Source organism: Physcomitrium patens, chromosome 7 (genome assembly GCF_059467195.1).
Source record: "Physcomitrium patens ecotype Gransden chromosome 7, ASM5946719v1, whole genome shotgun sequence".
In the NCBI taxonomy this organism is placed as follows: Eukaryota; Viridiplantae; Streptophyta; class Bryopsida; order Funariales; family Funariaceae; genus Physcomitrium; species Physcomitrium patens.
The window spans coordinates 3,154,432-3,175,537 of record NC_143416.1 but is presented as its reverse complement, the minus strand read 5'-3'; the positions used below and the strand labels follow the sequence as shown (position 1 = coordinate 3,175,537).

Below are 21,106 nucleotides of genomic sequence, written 5' to 3'. Positions count from 1 at the left end.
AGTTTATGAATTGCTATAGATAATAGATTGGGAGATCATGATTCATTACGGCACCGTTTAGAAGAATTGAAAAAATTGGATGAAATTAGAGCCAATGCATTAATGATAATAGAAACTATACAAAAAAGAAAGAAGACTTATTATGATAGTAAGCTTAGACCAAAGGCTTTTATGCCAAATGATTTGATACTTCTTTATGATAGTTGATTTAAAAATTTTCCTAGAAAATTTCAAGTTCGATGACATGGGCCATATCAAATTATTGACGGATTTTCAAATGGTTCAATGCAATTGGAAGATTTTATGGATACTAAATTTATGACACGGATCAATGGCAATTGACTTAAACTTTACTATACATAAATCCGGGACAGGTTTTCTGTTACAAAAAGAGGGAGGATAAATAATGATGATGATAGGGTAGTAAATATAAGGTGATAAGAAGTATGAGGAATATGGATGGGATTAGTGACGGCGGTAATAAAGACTAGTTGTCAGACCTAGTTAGTAGGGTATTTCATCATGACAAATCATGGGAAATAAGGGAGAGTCGACCCAATTGATTAGACCATAGTAAGAAGTAGGAGGGGGGATCTTGACAAGCATTGTGTTTTCTTTTGTGTAAGTAGCCATATATGTGTGTTTTGAGAGATTAGTTGTGAGTACTTGCTTGTGTTAGAATATAATGGCGATTGAGAAGACTAAGAGGTAGTTGAATAGGGAGGAAAAACAACGCAATATAAGGTGCAAGGATGAATTGCCACCATTGGAGTGTATTATTGTGACTAATATGGACCCGATCCGATTGGATGTTTGTTGGACTAAGGAAAAGTAGCAGGATTTTTGAGGAGCACATATGCATAGGTTATTGCGCATTTCGTAAAACTTACCACCAATTGATGTTGCGTTGGTGGAGGTTAGGGTTAAGAAGAAGTGGATGGCAGAAAAGGAGAAGGTGGCGAATATGAAATCTGATAAAGCAAAGATGGAAACCGATTGGAAGGAACGACAAGAGCAGTTGTAGGTAGAAGTTGCGATGTTGTAGACTAAACTAGCCACATTAGAGAAGGAGGCCAATAAGTTAGTATGGACCAATACACCAGTTTCAACGACAACACCTTCAGAGATACCTTTGAAACCGACAGAAGAATGGCAGAAGATGTTGGAGGAATGCGATAACCAAATTGCCTATCTTGAGTCCCACATACGGAAATTGGATTTGTTGAATGAAGATCTCATGGCACATTTGGATGGAGAACCTTCGAACATCGAGTCAGACGACGAAGATGTAGCACAAGAAGAGGTCGCCAATTCAAAGGGTGGTAAGCCAACTCCATTGACTGAAGAAGCCAATGCTGCTACGTCTTTATAAGTTGATGCTAAATAATGTTTGCAAGGGCGTTGCACAATTAGGAGTGAGGCAATGTAGAATATGTAAATAAATTTTGTAGTAAGTTATTGGTTGGTTATTGATAACCTTGAGAATTAGACTTATGATTAGGCAGTTTAGTTGGTAACAATAGGTTGTTAGTAGAACGAATGGTTAAGAATTCAAAAGTTCATAACCTTTGGAATCTGCTGGCCGACGATCCATCTTTTGGTAGGATAAAGAGGTTGAGAAAGGGAAATCAGGGCCAGACTGTGATAGTCGTAAGCTAGGATAAGCTTGGTGCTACCTCTTTGTTTTCTTTGCTTTTATTATTTTCTTATGAAGAATTGTAATTGAGAGAAGTATTGTTGAAACTGTGATTAAAATATTGTGGAATATGACTTTGGACTGACCATTTTGGAGAAAATTTGTGACCTTGAGAATTGAGATTATCGAATTGTGTTGTATTAAGTGAAGATATTGAATTCTGAGTGATGAATTGAAAAACTGAATATAATAAGTAAGCTAGAGATCAGTAATTGAATATATATATATATATATATAAAAACTGCAAAGAGAGTAAGTGGGAGATGAACTGATAAGCATATAGAAATATTATTGAATTGATATTCCTAGAATGGATTATGTGTTGAATTAAGATGGAAGTAGTAAGCCTTGGTCTTTTGTAGTTTGATAATTGATTTCAGATAGCTAGAGTATAGTCAATTGTAACACTAACAGACCCAATTCATATAACCAGTCTTTCCCCATATTCAAACCCACCTCTATTAGTTCAATTGCTTTGGTATATTGAAGCTTGAACACAATGAGAACAACAATTCTATTGCAATATTATCTCATCTACTTACTAAAATATAATAAATCCTATTTAATATATATATATATATAGAATTTAGAAATAACTTAGAATAGATTAGCATTGTTGAATTCTTGAATAGTAGGCCACAAAGTAGTTATGTAAAAAGTGATATGGATTCAAATCCAATTCGCATAGACAACTATCCATATGAACTAATATTAGAGTAGGAAAGTAGCAAATTTATGCAACCTAAAGGATATGTAAGCCTCTATGGCTTCTAATCTACATTCTTTTCCTTAAAGGAGAATTATATAATACTAACTTTTAATTTTTTTACTTCTAATGGTTTAATTTTATTTCTATTTTATTTTTCTCTTATTTAGATTTTCCTTTATTCTTTCTTTTTTTATAGAATTATTTCATCTTACTTCAATAAATAGCCTAAATTCTTCCAAAGTTCTTATATTTCAAGAATATTAGAATTATTTAGATGGGAGACAAAAAAAAATGATGTCTAAATATATGTTGTTTGATTCTGACAATTCTTCTCCAAATTTTTGGGATCCCACTCTTATTTTGGAAATTTTGGGCAAATAAAGTATTCTTCTCTTTTTCTTTTTTATTCTTTTATTCTTTTATTCTTTTCTTTAACCTCTCTCCTTTTCTTTCTCTTCTTCTCTTTCTTTTCTTTTTTTCTCTTTCTTTTGATTTCTTTTCCTTCTATTATATTTTTTCTTTTCCTATTCTTTGATTTGTTTCTAACTTATAATTTTCTTTATTTATTTTATTATGTATATATATATATATATATATATATATGTTTTTTTAACTACTAATTACTAATGACTAATGACTGAAGTTTTTATTATTATTATCATTTAATTTTTTTTTAAATCAACCATTTTTAGCTTCCTATCTTAATTAAGAATCCACAACAAGAATGGATACTTCCATTGAACCATCATCTAATATTAACTAACATAAAGAAAAACTATTCATCTTTCAATGCCAATCTGGACCTCCGTGCGGGAGCTCCGCAATTGGTGGTGCCTATTGCGGCTTGTGCGATTTTATTTTTTTCGTGGGTTCCATAGAGCGGTTCCTGCTCGTGATTGGTTCTCAAAGCAATGGTGTTGTCTGGAAGTTCTGGCTCAAGCTGCGATATAACGAAGTTGGTGGTGGCATAGTCTGCATCAACAACGTGTTCTCGTTTTTCTTGCACGGCGGCTGTGGAGCATGGGTCGTGTTCTGGCTATCTTATTAGTGCGGATAGTGACCAATTGGATTTGTGCTTGCTACTTGAGACTATCCACAGTGTCGTTCGAACCCTAAGTACACATACTGCGCGATTGATTCTGTATCCAGGCCGGAGACATTTGAGAAAGAGAGGAGACGCACAGGATCGGCTGTTGAGATGGCAGGACTAGGATTGAGGGAACTAGGAACTACAGGCTTGAGGGTTACCTCTATCGGTTTCGGTGGTTCGCCTCTGGGCAATGTCTTTGGCGCTGTGAAGGAAGAGGATGCCATCGCCTCCGTGCACGAAGCTGCCCGCTTGGGCATCAACTACTTTGACGTCTCCCCGTAGCTTCCTTCGCCTTTTTCCGATTCTATTTCTAATAATTTTTCATTGTTTTACCTGCCAAACACATGTCCACCAGATGCCGAACTTGAACGTTTCTTCTTGCTTGACATTGATAGATATTACGGCGACACTCTAGCAGAGACCGTGCTTGGGAAAGCTCTTAAGACTATGCCCATCCCTCGTGAGAGCTACGTTGTGTCAACCAAGTGCGGCAGATACGGGTCTGGATTTGATTTCAGCGCAGGGCGAGTGACGCGCAGCGTGGACGAGAGCCTGGCGCGCCTCAACCTTCAATATGTGGACATCATTCTGTGCCACGACATCGAATTCGGTTCTCTTGATCAGATCGTGAACGAGACTATACCCGCCCTTCAGAAGCTCAAAGAGTCCGGGAAAATTCGCCACATTGGGATCAGCGGCTTACCGCTAAATATTTTCAAGTGCGTTCATTCTCATGATAATTGTTACCGAAGAAATTCCTCCGCATCATTGGATACTATGATCTCACGTAATTCCTTCTATGCAGGTACGTATTGGACCGAGTCCCCAAAGGATCTGTAGAAGTGATTCTGTCCTATTGTCATTACAGCCTCAACGACACATCCTTGTTGGAGCTTGTCCCTTACTTGAAAGACAAGGGAGTTGGTATAATCAGTGCTTCACCCTTGTCCATGGGTCTTCTCTCTGGATTGGGCTACCCAGATTGGCACCCCGCTCCTCCAGAATTAAAGGTTTTCCCTGCACTTCATATCTCCACCTCTTTTTGTGCTTCTATTTGTAATGGTAGTGGATGTCAGAACTTTTTCATGAGATATTGAGACGTGCACATTGGCATTGAAAGATGCTCGGTGCCTTCCTTTTCTGCAAGTAGTTTACCATTTCACCCTGAATCAAGGGTAGCAACTCTTCCTTCTTCTGGGGAGAATAAGTTTTCATTTTTCAGAGGCTGTCCGTGTTGGACTCCAACGCCCACAGCTGGATACTTCTCTCCCTTCCTATTTCCTTATGTGCATGAAGAGCTGAATATGCATATTTCCTTCTTTTTACTTTGTGGGAAACTTGCTTGGGTCATCAGCAGTGCTTCGACGTACGTGTGGAAGGTTTTGAATGTTTTCGTGTGTTGTCCATGTGGATTGTGCTCAGGCGGCATGTGCTCAGGTAACAGAGGTGTGCAAGGCCCAGGGCAAGAGCATCGCAAAGTTCGCATTACAATACGCGTTGAGGGAGCGTAGAATCGCCACAACTTTAGTAGGCATGAGTTCAGTAGATCTGGTATGTCGTCAATTTCAACGTTCTTGTCGTGACCTCTTTTACATATGTGAGATGTGTTGCCTACATTGGTTGACACTGTCGGAATACATCTGAACTGCACCATGTATAAACAAACTATAAATTTAGATTAACTGTGATGTTCCATCTCAGGTGCGAGAAAACGTAAAAACAGCCATTGAGGTGGAGCAGAGTATTGCAAGCATTGACGAGGAGCTTCTGCAGCAACTGGAGCAAATATTGCAGCCAGTAAAGAACATGACCTGGCCGAGTGGACGAGAAGAGAACAACTAGCTGTGGGAAGTGGCAGCACATCACAGAATCTTTACAAGCATGAAGTGACTGTGCAGAGCAACTGTGCAGTGTGCACTGTACAGTAGTGCAGTTTCTAATCTACAAGCTGATGTATAAGTGCATATGCAACGCAACAGAAGAATTTTCCAAGATGAACGGCAGTCGCATTTCATGTGTAACTTGTATGATGAGCCTTTATTTCTACCCTCCCTCATGGCCTCCACTACTACATCGTAGAGGCTCAGCCAAAATTGCATCATGTAGCAGTCTGCTTATCCAAAATGAACCCATACTGCCAACTCGTTCACAAGCTTACCTGCTACATTATTTTGAGGCTTGTCACTCACGAGTACTACCCAGCCCATTGCCTAATTTTTAGACGGTCGCCGAAACTATTGAACTCTGGCTACAAAGCCACGAACTCTGCTAGCATAAGATATGGCTGCAAATGAACTCCAAGACATATAGTTCACATAGCTCAGAAAATGCACTGGGATTTTAATGAATGTTTAGTCAACCTAATTGCTACATGAAAGATCCAGTGCAAAACAACAAAGTGATAACTACGCATATATCGACGATATTATATTAATACAGACTGGTTTTCAGATACAAAGTACCGAATACTTCACACATCTGAGTGCAAATCCGGGTACGAGTCTCATCATTGATACACTAGTGAACTCAAGCGTGGGACTCCTCGTAATAAGAAATTCTGTCATAAGATGTGGACAATAAGAACGCTGGAATTGTCTAGGTTGCTTTGTAGTGTTCAAGGACCTATTTCTTAATCATCAATAATGGTGTGAGTATGAAGTCGAAATTCGTGATCTCACGCTAGTGTATCGGTGCTGTTGCACTTAGCAACATGTTGAATCAGTTTAATACTGCATCACAGATCCCCACATCGTATCACCCGATTGGTACAATGGTTGAACAAGACAATGGTATTGCTTGTTGTACGTGAATGAGAAGCTTTTGAATCATATCGAGAACAATATGAACTCTTCTTCGTGACCAGTATTATTCTGTTCTCGTTCAAGTAACAAAGTAGAAATTTAAACGACGGTGCTACATCACTCCCCAAATGCAATAAGCGTACTATTCATAAAAAAACAATCAGGACCTCCATCTTCAGACCGCAGCAATGGACGACTTAGTGACACAGTAAATCGAGAAAATGATATAATCATTAATGTATTGTGGTGAAACACGTGTGCACATATCACGCGCCATTACGATGTTGGGGATATGGTCAGTTCCTTTGCAGCCGCTCCCGCTGTTGCATTGTGTGAAAGTGTGCCTTCATCTCCATCCCCTTACCGCAAAATTGGCCTTTTTGACTAGCTTTGACACGAGCAAATTCTGAATAGAAACAAGATTCTCTTTGGAAATATGCACATCACAGGATTGCGCCGTTTTAGTGGCGCCTGAGTGGGAAACCTTCTCTTCTACAAATCCTTTCTCCTCTCGACCTGAAGGTATTGAATATGGATAAGCGTGTGCTTCAACTGCATCAGATAGAAATACCACAAAATCTAAGCCTCTAATCTGCACAGCGATAGTCAAACGCACCCAGAAATCAATCTCTCAATTCGAAGGCGTTTGGCAACTCGCCACACTGAGCTCGCCAGACATGTATCGGTACTGATGGGTCTTACGTGATGACAGGATACGAAAACACAGTTCTCCAAGTAAACAAATAGATGTTGTGAGGGTGTTTAGGTATTGTGTGGAGGTGGGCAGCAACAGTAAAGATGGGCTCTCCTTTGGGTGGAAGGAGCTAGGACTTGGGCTCAGCCTGCCGTGCTGGGAGGGATGTGGCCCAATTTGGGCTGGGTGTGAGGATTTTGGAAACTGGTTCCTTGCATGGGCTGCGCTGCAAGTTCTTCCAGCCCAGCAAGAGTGTGGTGATGGTGCATTGTGAGGGTGGTGTGATGGATGGTGGAATGGTGGGCATCCAATGCATTGGGGGTGTGTGATGGGGTGTGTTGATTTGTTTGCTTTGGGGAGATGGGGTGGTGAGTGTGGTTTAAGGAGTGGGGGTGAGGAGGGGTGGGACTGCGTGGTGGACGATGGCGATTAGGAAGGGGGGGCGGCAAAACTAAAATCGATAGCGACAGCGAAACCAGGATCAGAACCAGGAGGGGTGGAAGGTGGGGCGCATTTGAACCATTGGGTTTGCGAGGGGTGATTGGGTTGGGGATGATTTGTTGATGATTGAGATACAGTGGGGGACTGACCTCTGACCTAGACTTTGAACTCTCTGACAACCCCACGGGAGACAGAATTGCCTCATGAGCTCTTTAGAAATGAACTTGTGTTGTGCATCTGTTAATTCATTTATTGGAGTTTCTGTGCATACAAGTTCTGTGGATTTCTTTGCTTCATTGGGTTCCCCTTTGGTTGTTTCCATTGTTTGTTCAATTCCTTGCTTCTCTCCCCTTAAATTCCTTCCTTCTTTCTTTTGTATTCTGGATTTGGGATCCTACATGTACAAGTTCTGGGTTTCCAAATTCTGGTTTGTTGTGGAGAAGGGTGGGCAGGGGAGCTTGTCATGCAACACTATGGCCTATGTGGCACTTGGGTCATGGTGATGAGTGCATGAAGGCAATCCAGGAGGGATGCCAAGAGTTGGGGATCTGCAGTGAGGGGTTGAAATCCAGCACCACCACAACTGCTCTCCCATTGTGCTATCATACCCCATGGTAACCCTGCACATTGGCCCCCTCACTACCCAAGTGTAGCAATAAAGTAAGGGACTTCTGGATGGAGTTCTAAGAAGGAACTAAACAACCTATGGCATGAGAAAAGAACCTAAATAAACATCCAGCCTGCCACCTTCCAATCTAGCCATCCATCTTCTTACATACAAGCATGTAAACAATTTTTGAAGACTTTAAAGTTTATTTTTAAATGAGATGTGTTGGAAAAATGAAGTTACTATTTTTTTGCCAAATCTTTTTTCTTTTCTTGTGTTTCACATTGTGATGATGTTAATTGGCTTTCTTTTTATAATAAAATGAGTCATTTGAAGGCCATGGTGAGCTACCATTTATTGTGCTTACTTCATTGAGTAAAATTTCAAAGTTGATTCATCACTTTGTCTAATTTCTACCAAGTCTATAAGCTTTAGTGTATTATATAAATGTGCCACTTAGAATGATGTATTTTTTAAAAGATACACTAGGAGTTTAAAATATACTAAACTTTGCTATAGACAATCTCTTGATTTAATTTGTATGGTCATTTGTCATATAATATCTTAAATACATCAAGAGAATTCCCTTTATTCTTTTACTTTGGCCATCTTATTGTGGATGTAAAGCCATGGTTGTTATGACCTTTGTATCCAATTTCCTCATAATATGTTGCCAAAAATGCATTATAAAATACACATTTCTATCATTTAAAATAAGAGCTAAAAGTTCATATAAAGAGATCCAATAATCACAAAAGAAATTTGATGTCATGTCAAAAGCTATTTCCACTTCTTTCTTTAAGAAACTCTCAAAAACATTGTCATAGAATAAATTTAGTTGCTTTACTAAATCTATCTATAATTACATATAGAATTTGCCTCACCACACTTTAATAAATTTGTTATGAAGTCCATCAAGAAATCTTTGCAAAATTTAGAAGAAATGGATAATAGTTGAAGAAATCTCTACTTAACTAATATCAAATGTTTGTTTTTCTAATAGTTTTGACAATCCTTTATATATTGTTCATTGTTTTCTTTTATAAAAGTCAAATATTAAGACTTTGATTGTTCTTTTAAATTCAACTTAACTCTTTCTTGTCTCATACATAAGACATCATTGAAATCATGGAAGATTTTTTGTCTCCATTTTTTAAGGAACATATAGGCTCTTCTTTGTTTAAATTATATATAACTATCTTTTATGGTTGGAACTTCCATAAGTCTTTTTTGTTCTCTTATGGATTTTATTTGTGTACAATTTTCTATAATCTCTAATGCATCTTCATTTTCTTCATAACCATTTTTTTATACCTTTGATAAAAAGAGAGTCATTATTCCACATTATTATCTTAAGTGACACAATATTATTGATGATTTATTCACCAAAACTAGGTCCAAACAAATTGTGATAATATAGAAAGGTACCAAAGCTAGAACTTAAAGGAACTAATAGATTAAACTAGTAGAGATCCTAAATCTATAGAAAGACAATCTATAGACTTCTAAAATTAATTATGTGACAATGCAAAGTCCTAAGCTTAACCTAATGTTCATCTAAATAGCTAGAACAACCATGTGGCAGAGAGTATATGGTGCCACCAACACAAAGAAAGTAGTATAGTAACCAACCACAATTTAAAGGAGGAATGATGGACATTAGCAATTAGAATAAGCATAACAACCAATTTTTTAATAGTTTTGGAATTTTTCTTCTATAAACTTTCTGTTTATACAAATCATTAAGTATAAAGTTTTCCTTATTCAACTTATATATTAAGTATTGACTACTTCTACTATCTTGATAGATTAGAAGGTCCGTAGTAGTGTAAAACATGGTTGTACCTGCATGATTGAATGCAAAGTATCATAGTTTGAGAATGATTTGGTTGCTCTGAAGATTTTGCACCCTCTTGTCATTGATACGGCGTTGCTGTATCATCATCCCTCAAGAGGGCCCACGCGCAAGCCTGCTCTGAGAATGTTAACTGGGCGATACTAGAAACGGAGAATACAGAGTGACAAAGGACGCCATGACAGTGTGAAAGATGCGCAGGCGGCAATGGATTTGACTCTTCTGAAAATCAGCAAGGGTCCTGGATTTGGGAAAAGGTTGAAGCCCAACTTCGAGAGTCTAATTGAAGTCCTGGGACGTCACGGTTGTCGAACCTCATTAATAGACAGGCGGCCCATCCTGCACCAGTACGCTGTAGGGTCATGCAATGCAATCATCGCAAATTCAGACGAGGAGGTTTGTTTGGAAGCGGTGAAAGAAGTCAAGAAAACTTCGTTTGGGCTCAGTTCACGGACTTAAAATGCGTACTATGAGGACCAAGCGCGAGCCACGGAGGACTGGTCTACTCGCATGGCTGAAATGGCTGCAATCATGATCTGCAAGCAGGAAGCAGGGTCAGCTGGTATATCGCTACCCGAAGGTTTGCGAACAGTCTTGGCTAGATTGGATGACCGCTTCAACAAATTCTACGACGCATTAGAACCGAACACCTTGCTCATAGTAGCAACTGGCCATGGCTATACTAGCAGTGTTCGACGTCTGCAGGAGCTCAAGTGGATAAGGCAAGGCAGCTCACAGAAATGGAGTAAGTGCGACGAAGACGTTCAGGAAGAAATTGCTGCTCGAGCAGAGACTACTCTCGTCTTCACATGTATCAAGTAGTCTTCTTCTCTATGCTGCTTACTTCTTGGTGGAGCTACTCGTGTTTGTGAGAAATGCGGACCAGTAGCGTCTGGGCGAAGTTTACTAAGATCTTCGTGAGTTGTGTCTATGCTCTGAAGATGATGCTTAGTGGAAGAAACTAAGCATGCAGGATGCAGATAACAATGCAGGCAGGTTTACTCTAGGATAGACACTAGCATTTTTGGAATATTTTTGGCAAGCTTCTATTGCTTGGCTTAGGTTCTATAGGTTGGACTTTAGTGTACAATGTCATCAAATTATGTTGTGGATACCTAAATTCACTGGAAAAGTTATTCATGTCTCTAGTTTTATGTCAATGATGGCTTTTTTGTTTTTTTGTCATTGGTTATCCTCATGCTTTGATTGGCTATCTTAGAGTGAAGTTTGATTTGAATAACTAGCAGCTGTTGGGAATCCTTACATATGGGTCAGCCAGTGTAAGCTTGCAGAGAGTGTGTTTGTAAACATGGACGTTATTCAGGGCCCTTTGACGATTGGTAGTAAAGTCTGCAGTGTTCTCCCAAGCTTGATGTAAAGATTTGGCAGAGAAGGTTTCTTTACTCAAATAATTCTTTTCATTAGCGAGAACATTTTTGGGAATATTATCTAGCTAGTAGTGATGAAAGACATCAATCAACCTGTCAGCAGTCAGTGCTTAACCACGAGTGCCATTATAATTTTTACCAAGATATGGAAGTTGAATATTGACAGTATGATTATACCATTGAATATTATTAGAATATTGACAGTATGATTATGCCATTGATGTTCAAAAAAGGACTCTACCACCATTTGGTACAATTTACAACCTATCACAAAACAAGCTTTCAGCATTAAAAGATTATATCAACAAAAATCTTGCAATGGACTTTATTTGATATTCCAAATCTCTAGCACATGCACGAATATTTTTTATGAAGAAAAAAGATGGATCTTTGCAAGTGTGTGTTGATTATCTTAGTCTCATTAAAATAACAATGAAGAATCATGTGAGCTAATATAAACCTCATCTAGTTGGAAGTTTATTTTGATTCGCAACAAATAAATTAATTATGTAATTTTTATAAGCTATAGTTCTTATTTAAATTCTAATTAAATTATACTTTAATATTCTTAATTGTCTTGTATGGCTCAAATAAAGACATATGGAACACAAGATGGATTTTCATAGACTTTGGTAGGTGTAATTGATAAGCAACTAGATTGATGTATTTACAAATGAAAAACGGTCCAAGTCTACAATAATCCAATTTGTCACAAGGACGAATAGTTTTAATATTATAAAAAAGTAACCATACCTTATCCCTTACATAGAATTGAGGTTGTTCCTTGCGATGGACATCTACATTGGCTTTTTGTTGTTCTTGAGCTTCTTTTAGTTGTACCTTCATTGTTGCATGTAGCTCTGACAATCGATTTGCTACATCTTTTGCCATAGGATTATCAACTTTTAAAAAGTTAAAAGTGTCAAATCGTATATAATAACTGTAATTGGCAAAGAAAGGTATTTTTTGAGTAGAAGAATGTACCAAATTATTATAAGCAAACTCTGTGAATGCCAAAAGAGTTATCCAATCATCTTATTGATAGCTAATAATATACTTCAAATACTGCTCTAAAACTTGATTTATCCATTTTGTTTGTCCATCAATTTGAAGGTGGAAAGCCAAAGATAGTTTTATATCCACTTCCAATATCTTAAAAAGAATATCCAAAATCTTGATAAAAACTAAATTTCTCTATCTAATATAATATCCCTTGGTAATCCATGATAGCAATAGATGTTGTCAAGGAAGAATTTAGTTGTTCTTTTACTTATGATAGATTTTATACATGGTACAAAATCTACCATCTTAGTGAAATGATCTACAATCATGAATATAAAATTATATAAACTTAAAATGGAAAGATTTGTGATAAAATCCATAGAGACAGAAGACCATGGTTGTTCTAGTATAAATAATAGTTGGAGGAGTCTATAAGGTCAATGACAAGGAGTTTTTGATCTTGAACAAATATCACATGTCTGCACAAATTCTTTAACAGCCTTCTACATTTGAGGCTACCAAAAATCTCTTGATATGAGCTCCAAAGTCTTATCATATCCAAAATATCATATTGCAGGGAAATTGTGATGAGCTTCAAGAATACGTAATTGTGCTTCTTCTTTTGGAACATATAAGCATCCTTGGAAATAGAATAGGTTATCCTTAAACTCAAACTTGGAAGTATGTTGAGATTTAGACGAATTATTTTTAATATCATAAATTAGAAGGTCTAAAGATATACTTGCTTAGATCTACTTGAAAAAAGTCAAATCAATAATCAATATTGATTTCATTGCTTAGAAATGAAATTTTTCTAGCTTTAGTAGAATTATCCTTTGTTGGACAAAAGCTGCTTTTCCTTCTTTTGGTATAAGATAAGAACATCTAGAAAGGGCATTATACAAACCATGTTCTTTTTCTCACTAATAAGTGATATTGAACTCGAATCTTGATAAAAACATGCTCTAATAAGCCTGGTGAAGATTCAAAACATGTGCTACCATGAAATATTTGAGGTTCTTATGATCCATATATATAGTAACTGGACTTGAAACATCTTCTAAATAATGATGTCATTTTTTAAAAGAATCCATAATTGCAAGAAGTTCCTTGTCGTGGATCTTATAATTAATCTCGACTGTTAAAAATTTTCTTGAATGAAAAGCTACTAGATGAAGTTTATCATCTACTCCTATTTCGAACAAGACTACATCGAAGGCAAAGTCACATGCATCTATCTCGATAAAAAATGCTTTAGAGAAGTCGATGTGATGCAAGATTAGTGCAGAAGTAAAAGCTTTCTTCAAAGCTTCAAATGATATTTTTGCTTCTTTATTCCATTCAAGCTTGTCTTTACAAGTTAAGCATGTAAGTGATGCTACAACTTAAAAAAATTTCTTGATAAAGATCTGATAGTAATTGACAAATCTCAAAAAATATTGTACATCTTTTACTGTTTTTGGAATCTTTAAGTCCATGATTGTTTGAATTTTTTTAAGATCTATCATTAGACCATTGTTTGAAATGATATATCCTAAAAAGACAACTTGAGTAGTGTGGAATACATACTTTTCTATCTTGGCGTACAATCTTACATTTTTAAGTTTTTGTAATATACAACGAACATGAACTTTATATTCTTCTACATTCTTAGAGTAGATTAAAATGTCATCCAAGTAACAGACAAAAATGTCATTCAAGTAACAAACAAAAATGTCATCCAAGTAAAAGACAAAATAATCATCTAAAAACTCACAAAAAACATCATTCATAAGATGTTGAAAAATAATTGGTGTATTTGTAAGTACAAAAGGCATAATATTATATTCAAAGTGTCTATACCTTGTTTGAAATGTAGTCTTCCATTCATCTCCTTCTTTAATACGGAATAGATTATGTGCTCCTTGTAGATCTATTTTTGTATAGATCTTAGTAGAGGATATCTATTCTTTATGGTAATCTTATTGAGTCCTCGATAATCCACACATTTGTAATGATCCATCTTTTTTCTTCACAAATAAGATAAAAGCTCCTACGAGAGATTTTGAATGGCATATGAAATTCTTGGCTAAATTCTCATCAATGTACTTCTTGAGTTCAACCAATTCATTTTGTGATAAATTATATATTGAATCAAATGGCAGTTGAGTTCCTTCTTTAAGATTAATTGAGCAATCATATAGTCGATACTTTAGGAGAATATCTACATTCTTCTTTTCAAAAATATCTTAAAAATCTTGATATTGACTTGAAATTTTACTTGAAATCTTTCCATCATTTAAAATGGATGGGGCATAAATAACAAAAGATGGTTCTTCTTTTGCAGCATGCAAAAAAGCTTTTGCACCTACAAATACAAGTTTGACTATACTAGACTCATAGCTTTTTACTAGATTAGAAAAACTCTTAATGATATTTGAAGAAAAATTAAGTTTACAACAAATCCAATCTATCACAAGATTATATTTTTTTAGCGACAATAAATCTAAAATGACTAGATTAGAAGGAGATCTAATTATATTAAAAATTACATGACTACTATGACCATTTATTAGTACATCTATAAGAAGTGTTTCATGAGTAACATCTCGAAAAGATAAGAGACGACCGTCTATGACTTCTATGTGTACGAGTTTAGTTTTTTGTACTAATTATATATTATGACATTTAACAAATTTTTCATTTAAAAAATAAGCTGAGGCTCCTAAATCTATTAAGGCAAAGGCTTTGTAATTATTAGATCCTAAACACACATCTATTGTAAAATAAAGAGAGGATTCTGAGGAGAGAATATGACCTTCATTAGGAATTGTACAAGATTCCAGTCATAGGGTTCCTATTGTAGTTAGACAAATTCATTTTTTGACATGTTTTTATCTTTGATAATAGTACTCTTCATTTTGTAGTTGCATTGTTTCTTTCGACAATCTTGAGCAGTATATTTAGTTTTTCTATAATATAAATATAGTCCTTTTTGATGATGACAAGTCTTTTTTTTTTTTTTATAAGAAGTTTAAAACGTACTGAATGAATTTGTATATCTTCTACTTTCAAATATTTAGATTGAGAAATCATTGGTAACATCATTGAATCTTTAGATTCTTCACTATAGCCTAGAAAGATAGCTTCTTGTGAATGAGAGTCTAACTTCTTTCTTATTTCTTTAAGAATGAATATATGAGCTTTGCAACCAAATATTTTAAGATAGGATAAATTTGGTTGGCATTTGGACCATAATTTAAATGATATTTTGGTACCTTCTATAAATTTGATAAGATTCCTATTTTAGAGGTAATTGGTAGTTTAGAGTACTTAATCCAAAAAAATTTTAAATAAGTTTGAATAGAATAACATTGTAAGAACTGTTCTTATTAATATTTTATTTTTAAAAAAATACTATTTTATTGTGATATATAAGCTATAGTATATTTTTATTTGATTCCTTTTTCTTTTACATAAACCTTTGAATTCATTTGATTTATATTCATCTCCATGATCAAATTTTAAGATTTTGATTTTGAAACTTATTTATTTTTCTTAAATTTTTTGTATAAGGTGAATTTTTCAAATACTTTAGATTTGTATTTCATCAAATATACTTGGAAATATCTTATAAGATCATCAATAAATGTAATGAAATAAATACATTCTAAATGTGTGCCTACTTGTATATAACCACAAATGTCAGAATATACAAATTCTAAAAATTTAATAGTTCTTTGTGTATCTTGTGTAGGAAACTTCTCCTTATATTGTTTATCTTCTATGCGAGGTTTACATAAGGTAATTTTCTTTTCAATAAGAGATCAATCCCTTTTGCCATTGTTTGTATTTATTTAAGTCTTTGGTGATTTATATGTCCTAAAATTAGGTGCTATAGATCATCTTTGTTGAATTTTATTGTTGCTGGAATTACAATTAGAAGCTTGTTTAAAAGTATTATTATACCTAATTCATATAAATGAGGATTTAATTTATTAATTACAATTGTGTTACCAAAATTATTGATAAGTGTAGTTTCTCTAGCTCTTATGTAAATTTTTCCTCTTGTCTTATCTAATTGTTTGGTAGAAAATAAATTCTTGTCAAGTCTTGATATATGTAATATATTAAGTATGATCTTTTCATCACCATTTATGAGTTTGATATTTACATCACCATGTCCTTCTATGATGTATGTTGTAGTATTGTTTCCTACATAAATAACTTGTTTGTCTTTACTTTTGATGTACTTGACAAATCTGGTTAATTTATAACTCATGTCTTGAGTGACTTCCAAGTCCACATATGACATTGAATTTGAATTTTCTTTAATTATAAGTATTTCTACTTATAATTTATTTGATTTTGTAATTTTTTTTATTACTTTTTTCAGTTATTATTCTTGTTTTGTAATCTTTCATCAATTGACCTCATTTTTTGTAAAAAAATATCTCTTATTAATAGCAAAATTGCTCTTTTCATATGGCTTAGAGGTACTATTTTTTTTGTGATTCCTTTTGAAATTCTTATTAAAATAAGAATTCTCATTTTATTTTGAAATTTCTTATTTACATATAAGGCTGAATTATTATCAAATGTTAAACTCATGTTTTTCATGAGTGTTTCTTCTTAAATCAAATTTGTTATCAAAGATGCTAATGTAATCTCAAACTACCTTCTTAAAGAGCTCATAAAGGATATTTAAATTAGAGGCAAACTTCTCATTAAGATGAAAATTGCTTAATCATCTAGAATTTCTAATCTTGCTGCCAATAATTATTCCACATGTGCTCTCAAGGTATGTATGTATTTAATAACATTATCACCTTTTCTTATTTTTAAGGCATATAATTTATCTTTTAAATATATCATAGTTACTACATTATATAATTCAAATATTTTTACTAGTTCTTCTATACTGAATTTGCTGATGTGTAAGATTGTATATGTAAAACAATATGATTCAAGAAAAAACACTCATGAAAGACTCACTCTTCTTGAATTACATTGTTTTGAATTACATTGTTATATTATTTTTTAGGCAATTGTTGATTATGGTTAAAGACAAGGTATCATTGTCTATCTATACGCTTATACTTCCTACTCCTATGGTAGGTAAAGCTGGAATTCCAATAGTAATTTCAGCTATTGTTTATTCCACTAATAAGTGTTCTTCACCACTTACTATGGACCATAACTTTTTAGCCTTAAAAACTAATATTAATCTATGATTTCATAAATTAAAATATGAACCATCAAATTTTGGAACATGCTTGAAGTCCACTTTCTGTATCATCTTTAATACTTTTAATTTGAAATTGAATTACAATTATTTATTAATCTATTATTGATTAATTCAATTTTATATTTACTTATTATTTGTATATTGCTATTTTGAAGTTTAGAATTGCTTCTCATGGTTTGAAGAACTTCAAATTCTTCATCAATCTTTTTTGTTATAATAAATTATATAATTTTTGTCATTATAATCTATTTTGTATTTTTAGAAATTCTTTTCTAGGTAAAGCATTCACTAGAGTTTTGTAAGGATTAAATATTTCTATAGCTCTAATACCATATTAGAAATAATTTTTATATTATTAATATAATCAATTCTCACACAATATATTGAATATATTGTGTGGACAAGAGTGACACCAAGAGTCACAACTCTTTGTGTAAGGTCACAATTAATAGATAGTATTCTATACTATAGACTAATTTATTATATTGAATATTTCTCCCAATAGTTTAAAGGCTCATATTGTGAATTACCACCAATAACAGCACTTGGTGCATTCAACAACATCAAAGACCCCGATGCTTTTAAGGTTTATATATTGATATATTATGAAGCGTCGATACATCAATATCAATCTTTTGCAACCTCAAACAGCTACAAAATAATGAACGCCAATATAAACTACATGTGCCGTTTGCCTCCTTCCCTTCTCTACTAGACTAGTCACACTGATCTCGATCCTAGACCAAGTCACAACGATCATGCTATGGCCACCAATTTTTCTATCCTTCTTGTTTTCTCCACGCCTTCTCTCGAGCATCAAGTTCCAACTTGGAGAACAGTCAATCTTGACAAAATGTTGCAGTTGCTGCTGCCGCTTCCTTTATAGCTTGTGAGCTCGTCGCCTCTCCAGCCAACACCAACTGCCTTAGCCAACATCACTGAATTCGAGCTAGACATCACCAATTAAGATTAGAACAAAAAGCAAAACTTGAGGGCACCCCAAGCACCACCTTCTTGACAACCACTCGTCGAGCTAACTACCATAGCCAACCACAGCTCCATGGTGCAGGAGGAACTCTCGGTGCTCGACAAAACGCAATGAACGACGATAAAAAATAAAAAATAAAAATAAAACTAGTATCGAAATGCCACGATAACCACAATGCCAAACAAGAGCTTCACGTTGATCACCAAAAACAGGCAAGATGCTGCTACAGTACCTCAATCGCACAAAGCAAAGACACCTTAAATACATACTCTGCCAGATCAGAGGGCAGCAGCTCGTTGTTGCATCACAATGCAAGGACCGCCAGCTCCAGCTTCATGATCTTGCACACCCTCGACGTCATCGTGGAGGCAACACCAAAGACTAGGGCTGTCGTTGATCTACTTAGTAACAGCACAAAGCCAGTTCAACATCAAGTCTTGCCTACCGTGCTCAACAAAACGAAAAATAAAACGAAAAATACTACGCTGACGTAGAATCCACCACGCGTTGGCCTCTTAGCAAGTCTAACAAAAAATCAATCACGGCAAGATGTGATATCAATTACAATTGCAGCATACACAACGCAAACACAACATGAAAAGTTATAGAGATCTGTCTAATGCGGAGCTCTATCACCACACACACAACAGTAAGAAAAATGAAGAGAGTGGAGAAATTCCAGAACGACCCAGACCCCTGCGGCCCTCCTAAAAATCCTGCAAATAAAGGAAATTTTTTTCTTTTTCCTTTTTCCTTTTTTTAAATTTTATTTTATTTTATTTTCCTTCTCCTCTCTTCTTTTTTCTTTTTCTTTTCCACGACTCGTGAAGAATTTAAAGAACTTCTGAAATTAGTCTTATAAAAGTTATAAGATGCAAGATTATATGCCAAATTAAAAAATATATATTCTATTTACTAAAAATAGAATTTTTTGAATATATTATATCCAATGAAGGCATATTGATGAATCCAAAGAAAGTTCAAGCTACAGCAAAATGGGCAACTCCAAAGACAATACAAAATATATAATATTTCTTTATATTTGTTAATTTTTATTGAAAATTTATCAAAAATTATTCTAAAGTTGCTACTCTTTTCACTTGATTAATATCTAAAGTCAAATTGAAATAGAAATCTCAAGCACAAAGAGCTTTTTAAGATTTGAAGATAGCTTTTACTACAACTTTAATTTTAATATATTTAGATTTTATGAAAGGCAATCTATTTGTAAACTAATGCTTTTGACTATGCATAAGAATTTGTATTATTATATATAGAAAAGGATAGAAAGCTCCATCCAATTATATTCTATTTTAAAAAGTTTTAGCTACAAAGATCAATTATAAGATTTATAATAAAGAAGTTCTTGCAATTTTAGATTCTTTTTAAGAATGACATCACTTGTTGGAAGATACTATATATCCCGTGATTATATATATAGATCACAATAACTTTGAGTATTTCATGTCACCTTGAGTTTTGAATTACTGCCAAGCTTATTACGACATGTCATTATCTTGTTTTGATTTTATAATTATATCAACTAGAGGAGCAATAAGGACAATGAGATGCTTTATCAAAGACATTTTATTTCACTCCAAATGCTAGAGAATTAACATTTGATCTATAATATATTACTTTCTTGAAGCCAAAAAACTATATTTTTATATAACTTCTATAGTTATATCTGTTGATTTAAATTTTCTTAAACAAATTTGTGTAATAATAACTAAGTACTTATGAATTTGTAATATCAAGTAATATCCTAATAATGACAAGTTCAAGTTTGTCAAAGATCTTTTTATTTTGAAGATTGTTTATATATTCCAAAAGGACTAGCAAAACTTCATATTTTTCAATTTGTCATGATTTTTTAACTGCAAGCTATTTTGGATTTAATAAAATATTAGAGCTTATCTCTTGAGATTTTTGGTGGCCTCAAATGTGGAAGACCATGAAGGATTTTGTCTTCTTATATGACATCTATTCAAGATCTAAGAATTCTTGATATTATTCTTATGGACCTCTACAACCATTATTAATTTTGAAGCAACCATGGTCTTTAGTATTAATAGACTTTATTACTAATCTATTGCCATCACCTATATTTGATGCTATCTATGCTTTTGTAGATCAACTTATAAAGTTGACATATTTTGTTTCATACAAAAAGATAATTTTTGGAGAAGAAATGGTAAGGCTCTTTTAAGATAATATATATCACTATTATGGCCTACTTGATGATAATATTTTTGATTAAGGACTCAATTTATATTAAATTTTTGAAATTTTTTTTTTGAAATATCAAACGTAAATATCAAACTTTCTACTACCTTCCACCTTCAAATCAATTATCAAATAAAAAAAGTCAATCAAGTATTGGAGTAATATTTATAATATATCATCAACTATTAATAAGACAATTGGACCTTTTAATTACTTTTAGTAGAATTTTTTTATAATAATATTTATCATGCTTCAACTTAAAAAATACTATTTTATGCCAATTATGGTTACCATCTCAAGCTTAATTTATTAGGTACCATCATAGATATATGCATATAAACTAATAATTATCTATATGATTAGATAGAAGTAGATAAAACTA

The 21,106-nt window shown here is 34.1% G+C and overlaps 2 protein-coding genes across 2 annotated transcripts; both read left to right on the top strand.

Annotated features, from left to right (window-relative positions):
• Positions 1 to 3,401: 3,401 nt before the first annotated feature.
• LOC112284227 (L-galactose dehydrogenase) lies at positions 3,402 to 5,493 on the top strand. The gene is made up of 5 exons (XM_024523854.3): positions 3,402 to 3,773; positions 3,891 to 4,214; positions 4,301 to 4,505; positions 4,918 to 5,046; positions 5,197 to 5,493. The coding sequence occupies exons 1-5, from the start codon at positions 3,604 to 3,606 to the stop codon at positions 5,335 to 5,337; spliced, it is 969 nt and encodes a 322-aa protein (XP_024379622.1). The 5' UTR covers positions 3,402 to 3,603; the 3' UTR covers positions 5,338 to 5,493.
• Positions 5,494 to 7,274: 1,781 nt separating this feature from the next.
• On the top strand, positions 7,275 to 10,715 carry LOC141045602 (small RNA degrading nuclease 5-like). Its single transcript, XM_073535279.1, has 4 exons — positions 7,275 to 7,289; positions 7,424 to 7,516; positions 10,041 to 10,289; positions 10,440 to 10,715. Exons 1-4 carry the CDS (start codon positions 7,275 to 7,277, stop codon positions 10,713 to 10,715), a joined length of 633 nt encoding a protein of 210 aa, XP_073391380.1.
• Positions 10,716 to 21,106: the final 10,391 nt, after the last annotated feature.

Bases quoted from the DNA above. Each gene is read 5' to 3' on its own strand.
- LOC112284227 (XM_024523854.3), top strand. From the start codon at position 3,604: ATGGCAGGACTAGGATTGAGGGAACTAGGAACTACAGGCTTGAGGGTT. The intron at 4,215-4,300 runs GTGCGTTCATTC...CCTTCTATGCAG, and splicing joins TTACCGCTAAATATTTTCAA to GTACGTATTGGACCGAGTCC. The intron at 4,506-4,917 runs GTTTTCCCTGCA...GATTGTGCTCAG, and splicing joins CCGCTCCTCCAGAATTAAAG to GCGGCATGTGCTCAGGTAAC.
- LOC141045602 (XM_073535279.1), top strand. The intron at 7,517-10,040 runs GTTTGCGAGGGG...GGGCGATACTAG, and splicing joins GGGCGCATTTGAACCATTGG to AAACGGAGAATACAGAGTGA. The intron at 10,290-10,439 runs GTTTGTTTGGAA...ATCTGCAAGCAG, and splicing joins TCGCAAATTCAGACGAGGAG to GAAGCAGGGTCAGCTGGTAT.